This window comes from Bos indicus, chromosome 1 (genome assembly GCF_029378745.1).
Source record: "Bos indicus isolate NIAB-ARS_2022 breed Sahiwal x Tharparkar chromosome 1, NIAB-ARS_B.indTharparkar_mat_pri_1.0, whole genome shotgun sequence".
Taxonomy (NCBI): domain Eukaryota; kingdom Metazoa; phylum Chordata; class Mammalia; order Artiodactyla; family Bovidae; genus Bos; species Bos indicus.
In genome coordinates, this window is record NC_091760.1 from 41677574 (window position 1) to 41685833 (window position 8260).

The 8260-nt window shown below is 39.6% G+C and overlaps 1 protein-coding gene across 1 annotated transcript; it reads left to right on the forward strand.

Moving 5' to 3' along the window:
* The first annotated feature begins 6584 nt into the window (after positions 1 to 6584).
* LOC109563249 (tubulin alpha-1A chain-like) lies at positions 6585 to 7990 on the forward strand. The gene has a single exon (XM_019966607.2). The coding sequence runs from the start codon at positions 6725 to 6727 to the stop codon at positions 7973 to 7975; it is 1251 nt and encodes a 416-aa protein (XP_019822166.2). The 5' UTR covers positions 6585 to 6724; the 3' UTR covers positions 7976 to 7990.
* Positions 7991 to 8260: the final 270 nt, after the last annotated feature.

Below are 8260 nucleotides of genomic sequence, written 5' to 3' on the forward strand. Positions count from 1 at the left end.
CATAGTTTCATGGGAAAAATAAGGGAAAGCCATTTTAGAATTTCTCCCAATTTCTGTAGAAAAAAAACTACAAAATATAAAATTGTTGACAGTCCGATTTTATTCTATTTTAATTAAAGTGTTATCTGAGTTACAAGCATGCTATTCTTTTAGTAGTTTTTTTTCTATATCTGGTTAGTATTTTAATATTGTATGCTTATAAAAGCGAATTCAGTATTTTTCCATAACCAATTGTTACCAATATTCACCCAAACTGGGACTCCTTTCAAGGAAAAAATATCTAATATGTCCATATTCATACCTAACTAAGTTTACCATTGTGCTCCGTGCTGGGAATGGAACCTCAAACAAGTTCCCAAGTTAGATGTTATTCACAAAAACATTCTCATTTGCCTGAAAACAGCTAATGGAGATTGTCCCTGGATGATATAAATATTTAAAGGTGAATTTTCCTGAGGGCATTTTCTTGGATACAGAGATGCTACTTTGCTGGGGACCTTCCCTTAAAGTATCTTTGATGTCATGTGAATCTTCAATGGCTGTTTACAGATAATTCCCACTTTCTCCTCTGGGGTTTTAGTATTGTAACTCCAATCTCTTTCAGCAATCATCTCCCAGACCATCCAACTTGTCATTTCGGACATGATCTAAGGGGGAAAAAAAAAAAAATCAGATTGTTTCTTTCTCCTTTGGGGTGCATTTGATACATGAGATAAGCATACATTTAGCTTGCTTCGTGGGAGTGCAGAAATTTTCCAGCCTCAACCTTTACTCTGCTGACCCTGGGTGCTTTAGCAAGCCTCTCAATTTTCAGACACCAGACTACTGTTTCCAGCAAGACAGATCTCTCTTTTTTAAACCCCTTCTCATTTGCTTGAAAGGGAAGGGGAAGTATACCCTGGGCAGATAGAGTGAAGACAACCTCCTGTCCCTTACTTTTTTTCCCTTTATCTTCCCCAAAATGTATGTGTTAAAAGCCACTATTGTGTTGGCTGGTGATAGCCAGGTGATATATAAATTGGAAAATTAAGACTACCAGCCTTCAATCCTAACTTCCCAATTCTTCCCACTCCTTCCCCTTCCCCCTTAGTATCCACATATTTTTTCTCTAGGTCTTTGTCTCTATTTCTGCTTTCAAATAAGATTGTCTATACCATGCTTCTAGATTCCACATATATGTGTTAATATGATACTGTTTTCTCTTTCTCACTTACTTCTCTCTGTATGACACTCTCTAGGTCCATTCACATCGCTACAAATTACCTAATTTTGTTTATTGTTATGACCGAGTAATATTCCATTGTATAAATGTACTACATCTTCTTTACACTACTGATACTATGTATAAAATAGATAACTAAAGAGAACATACAGTATAGCACAGAGAACTCTACTTAAGGAACTGTGGTGACCTGAATGAGTAGGAAGTCCAAAAGGGAGAGGGCATATGTATATCTATGGCTGACTCATTTTACTGTATAGTAGAAAATAACACAGCATTGTAATGCAACTAGGTTATTGTTTAGTTACTAAAGCGCGTCTGACTCTTTTGCGATCCCATAGACTGTAGCCCACTAGGCTTCTCTGTCCATGGGATTTCCCAGGCAAGAATACTGGAGTGGGTTGCCATTCCCTTCTACAAGGGATCTTCCTGACCCAGGGTTCAAGCCTACATCTCCTGCATTGCCGACAGATTCTTTACCACTGAGCCACCTGGGAAGTAACGATACTCCAGTAAGAATTAATTTAAAAGATTTAAATGCAAAAAATGAGAAAGAGTACAGTCTTCAGTTTAAATGAGGCCACACTGAGACATAAAGGATAGTTTAACTTGAATTTAAAAGATCTTGAGAATCATTCTGAGTTTATTATTCATTTATATATTTTTTCAGAAGTATTTGTTCAAATGTTCATTCACATTTTATTTTTGAATTATCTTTTTATACTGAGTTCTTCATATATCCTGGATTTAGTTCCAACACCTTATATATGCTTGTGAATATTTTCATGGCTTGTGGTTTGCTTTTTCATTCATTCCTTAGGGATGATTTTCAAAAAGTAGAAGTTTTTTGGATGATGTCCAAACTTTCTTTTTTATAAATTCTTGTTGTGTCCTGTATAAAATTCTTTACCTTTTCAAACCTATCCCTAGTCATCAAATCTGTGTCATTTAGAAGTATTATAGGTTTAAATTTTACTTTTATGTTCATAATATATTAAGAACTAAGTTTTATTTATATTCAGTGATGATTTATTTACTCCCATACAAGTATTCAGTTGTTCAAGCACTTTTCTTGGGAAATAATAAAACTATCTTTCCCTTTGAATTATATTAGTATCTTTGTCAAAATTCAGTGGGTGTTTGGGTCTAATTCTGAACTCTATAGATTATTCCATTGATCTCTGTTTATATTTATGTTTATATCACATTCTTTTGATTTATAAGGGGTCTTAAAGTTCCTCTTTTAGAAATGGGCCACTTTCCCTTTCTAAAACTTCAGAGCAGTGGTATAGAGATTTGCCCAATGGGAAAGGCAGGCCATAAGAACAGCATTTAAATCTCTCCCCAAGGGAATTGACTTTATTTGGAATAGTGTGTGTGTGTGTGTGCTGTCATTCAGTTGTGTCCAGTTCTTTGCCATCTCATGGACTGTAGCCTGCCAGGATCCTCTATCTATAGGATTTTCCCAGCAAGAATCCTGGAGTGTTTAGCCATTCCCTTCTCCAGATGATCTTCCTGACCCAAGGATTTAATCTGTGTCTCCTGCATTTCAGGGCAGACTCTTTACCATCTGGGCCACCAGGGAATAGTGTGTGGGGAAGTCCAAGCCTTAGATCACTCTTAAAATCAATGTATATTTTGGTGGTTAGTATTCAAGGGGAGATTAGTAGCTTCAGGAGAGAACCAAGCCAAACAGTAGGCCAGCTAGTTTACCAGAAAGAACCAGAGAAAGAAACAAAACAATTCTTGATATCAGAAGACACCTCAAAGATTTCTATAAGTCTTTATAATCTTTATAAATTTTTATAAAATTTTATAAAATTTTTATAACCTTTATAATCTATAACGATTTCAAAGATTCTATAAGTACCCTGGCAAAGTGGTCTATTCATAACTGCATCACACTATAAAACAATGTCTGCTGCTACTGCTGCTGCTAAGTCGCTTCAGTGGTGTCTGACTCTGTGCGACCCCATAGACTGCAGCCCACCAGGCCCTGCCGTCCCTGGGATTCTCCAGGCAAGAACACTGGAGTGGGTTGCCATTTCCTCCTCCAATGCATGAAAGTGAAAAGTCAAAGTGAAGTCACTCAGTCGTGTCCGACTCTTAGCGACCCCATGGACTGCAGCCTACCAGGCTCCTCCATCCATGGAATTTTGGAGTGGGTTGCCATTGCCTTCTCCAAAAACAATGTCTACTATAAGACATTGTTGAAAATAATAAATCAATCAGCAACAATTAGTACAGCCTAACATCTGGTTGTAATACCAAATGAGGCAAATTGCTTAACAGAGAGATCAGGGAAAAGGCTAATGAGAGCTCTGCTAAATCCATTGTCATATCAGGGTGACTAGATGCATGCCCAAGGATGTGTCCTCTGTGGAGTAATATCAAAAGCCTTAAACTGAAGGGAAAATAAACTCCATTATAACAGGTCTGATCAAGCTACTAAAAAAATAAGCAAAGTCCCACAGTAGAAGACATACTATCTAAAATGTCTAGTAATCAACCAAAAATTATGAGACAAACAAAGATAGAGAAAAATGGCCCATATACAAAGAAGAAAGCAGGCAACAGAGATTGCCTAGATAAGGAACATGACTCTTACAATTATGTTCAAAGAATTAAAGGAAATCATACTTTGAAAAGTAAAGTGGAATATGATGACATTTTCTTGTTAAATAGAGAATAACATTAAAAAATATAGAAATATAAAATAAGAACCGAGAGTTCTAGAGTTAAAATAATTTAAATTTTAAAATGTACTATAAAGGTCAAAACTAGACTTTAATTGTTTGGATAGGAATTAACAAACATGGAACTAGATTAATAAAGATAAGAACAGGGTAAAAAAGAATGAAGGAAAATGAATAAAGCCACAGAAAAGTATAGAACGCTATTAAGTGCCCCAAGAAAGCCCTAATGGAAATACCAGAGTAAAAGAGCAGTAAATAATTAACTAATGACTAACCTAGCTCAAATTCAATTTAAAAATCTACATATCCAAGAAGTTCGATATACTCCAAGTTGGATATACTAAAGTTCAATATACTCCAAGCTCAAAATTGAAGTTAGATAAGCACAGAGATTGCATATAGCAAAAATGTTAGAAGAAGATGACATAAAGAAAAGTCTGAAAGAAGTAAGAGAGAATGGCTTATTGATACATACAGAGAACTCCAATAAAATTAGCAGTTGACTTCTTACAACAACCCACAGAGGTCAGAGTCAGTGCTATGACATATTTAACATGCAAAAAGAAAAAAACATCACTATATAACTGGGATCTTACATTTAGCAAGTTTATCTTTCAAAAAATGAAGGTGAAAAAAAGACATGATTAGTAAAACTTGGGCTAGTCTTTACAGAATACTATTATCCCCATATACTCAATTTCCTCTTTTTTGTATTAGTGTTTCTATACATATTTTATCTGTATCAGTCAGTTCATTTCAGTCACTCAGTCCTGTCTGACTTTTTGTGGCCCCATTTACTGCAGCATGACAGGCCTACCTGTCAATCACCAACTCCCAGAGCTTACTCAAAACACATGTCCATCGGGTCAGTGATGCCATCCAACCATCTTATCCTCTGTTGTCCCCTTCTCATCCCTCCTTCAATCTTTCCCAGCATCAGAGTCTTTTCCAGTGAGTCAGTTCTTCACATCAGGTGGTCTAAGTATTGGAGCTTCAGCTTTAGCATCAGTCTTTCCAATGAATATTCAGGACTGATTTCCTTTAGGATGGACTAATTGGATCTCCTTGCAGTCCAAGGGACTCTCAAGAGTCTTCTCCAACACCACAGTTCAAAAGCATCAGTTCTTCAGTGTTCAGCTTTCTTTAGAGTCCAACTCTCACATCCATACATGACTACTGAAAAAACCATAGCTTTGACTAGATGGACGTTTGTTGGCAAAGTAATGTCTCTGATTTTTAATATGCTGTCTAGGTTGATCATTGCTTTTCTTCCAGGGAGCAAGCGTCTTTTAATTTCATGGCTGCAGTCCCCATCTACAGTGATTTTGGAGCCCCCCAAAATAAAATCTCTCACTGTTTTCATTGTTTCCCCATATATTTGCCATGAAGTGATTGGACTGGATGCCATGATCTTAGTTTTTGGAATATTGATTTTTAAGCCAACTTTTTCTCTTTCCTCTTTCATTTTCATCAAGAAAGTAATGTAGGGGCGGTCCTAATATGGCGGAGGAATAGGACGGGGAGACCACTTTCTCCCCCAACAGAGCTAGAACAAATAATTTCACAATTTGTATGGAAATACAAAAAGCCTCGAATAGCCAAAGCAATCTTGAGAAAGAAGAATGGAACTGGAGGAATCAACCTGCCTGACTTCAGGCTCTACTACAAAGCCACATTCAGCAAGACAGGATAGCACTGGCACAAAGACAGAAATATAGATTAGTGGAACAAAATAGAAAACCCAGAGATAAATCCACGCACCTATGGACACCTTATCTTTGACAAAGGAGGCAAGAATATACAATAGAGAAAAGACAATCTCTTTAACAAGTGGTGCTGGGAAAACTTGTCAACCACTTGTAAAAGAATGAAACTAGAATACTTTCTAACACCATACACAAAATAAATTCAAAATGGATTAAAGATCTAAACATAAGACCAGAAACTATAAAACTCCTAGAGGAGAACATAGGCAAAACACTCTCCGACATACATCACAGCAGGATCCTCTCTGACCCACCTTCCGGAATATTGGAAATAAAAGCAAAAATAAACAAATGGGACCTAATTAAACTTAAAAGCTTCTGCACAACAAAGGAAACTATAAGCAAGGTGAAAAGACACCCTTCAGAATGGGAGAAAATAATAGCAAATGAAGCAACTGACAAAGAATTAATCTCAAAAATATAGAAGCAACTCCTGCAGCTCAATTCCAGAAAAATAAATGACCCAATCAAAAATGGGCTAAAGATCTAAACAGACATTTCTCCAAAGAAGACATGCAGATGGCTAACAAACACATGAAAAGATGCTAAACATCACTCATTATCAGAGAAATGCAAATCAAAACCACAATGAGATATCATTCCATGCCAGTCAGAATGGCTGCTATACGAAAGTCTACAAGCAATAAATGCTGGAGAGGGTGTGGAGAAAAGGAAACTCTCTTACACTGTTGGTGGAAATGCAAACTAGTTCAGCCACTATGGAGAACAGTATGGAGATTCCTTAAAAAACTGGAAATAGAACTGCCATACGACCCAGCAATCCCACTGCTGGGCATACACACCGAGGAAACCAGAATTGAAAGAGACACATGGGCAGATTCTCTTACATCGACCGCCTAAGAGTCGCGCTGTAAGAAGTAACAACCTCTTCTCCTCCTCTCCGCCATCTGCTCGGCAGCCACAAAACAGCAACTATACATGAGTGCATCTCCATCCACGTTGGCCAGGCTGGTGTCCAGATCGGCAATGCCTGCTGGGAGCTCTACTGCCTGGAACATGGCATTCAGCCTGATGGCCAGATGCCAAGTGACAAGACTATTGGGGGAGGAGACGACTCCTTCAACACCTTCTTCAGTGAGACAGGGACTGGCAAGCATGTGCCCAGGGCAGTGTTTGTAGACCTGGAACCCACAGTCATTGATGAGGTTTGCACTGGCACCTACCGCCAGCTCTTCCACCCTAAGCAGCTCATCACAGGCAAAGAAGATGCCGCCAATAACTATGCCCGAGGTCACTACACCATTGGCAAGGAGATCATTGGCCTCGTCTTGGACCGAATTTGGAAACTGGCTGACCAGTGCACAGGTCTTCAGGGCTTCTTGGTTTTCCACAGCTTTGGTGGAGGAACTGGTTCTGGGTTCACCTCCCTGCTGATGGAACGTCTCTCAGTCGATTATGGCAAGAAGTCCAAGCTGGAGTTCTCCATTTACCCAGCCCCCCAGGTTTCCACAGCTATCGTTGAGCCCTACAACTCCATCCTCACCACCCACACCACCCTGGAGCACTCTGATTGTGCCTTCATGGTAGACAATGAGGCCATCTATGACATCTGCATTAGAAACCTCGACATTGAGCGCCCGACATATACTAACCTGAATAGGTTGATAGGTCAAATTGTGTCCTCCATCACTGCTTCCCTGAGGTTTGATGGCGCCCTGAATGTGGATCTGACAGAGTTCCAGACCAACCTGGTGCCCTATCCCCGCATCCACTTCCCTCTGGCCACATACGCCCCTGTCATCTCTGCTGAGAAAGCCTACCATGAACAGCTTTCTGTAGCAGAGATCACCAATGCTTGCTTTGAGCCAGCCAACCAGATGGTGAAATGTGACCCTCGCCATGGAAAATACATGGCCTGCTGCCTGTTGTACCGTGGTGACGTGGTTCCCAAAGATGTCAATGCTGCCATTGCCACCATCAAGACCAAGCGTACCATCCAGTTTGTAGACTGGTGCCCCACTGGCTTCGAGGTTGGCATTAACTACCAGCCTCCCACTGTGGTACCTGGCGGAGACCTGGCCAAAGTACAGCGAGCTGTGTGCATGTTAAGCAACACCACAGCCATCGCTGAGGCCTGGGCTCGCCTGGACCACAAGTTTGACCTGATGTATGCCAAGCGTGCCTTTGTTCACTGGTATGTGGGTGAGGGCATGGAGGAAGGAGAGTTTTCTGAGGCCCGTGAGGACATCGCTGCCCTTGAGAAGGATTATGAGGAGGTTGCTGTGGATTCTGTGGAAGGAGAAGGAGAGGAAGAAGGAGAGGAATACTAAAGTTAAAATGCCACAAAGGTGCTGCTTTTACAGGGAAGCTTGTTCTGTTTCAAACATTGAAAAGTTGTGGTCTGATCAGTTAATTTGTATGTTGCAGTGTATACACTCATATACAATTACTGACCTACGCTTTAAAACATGATGCTTTGTTACAGACCCAAGCTATCCATTTCTCTGATGGGTTTGAATAAAGTATTCCCTGTCTTAAATGAAAAAAAAAGAAAGAGACACATGTACCCCAATGTTCATCGCAGCACTGTTTATAATAGCCAGGACATGGAAGCA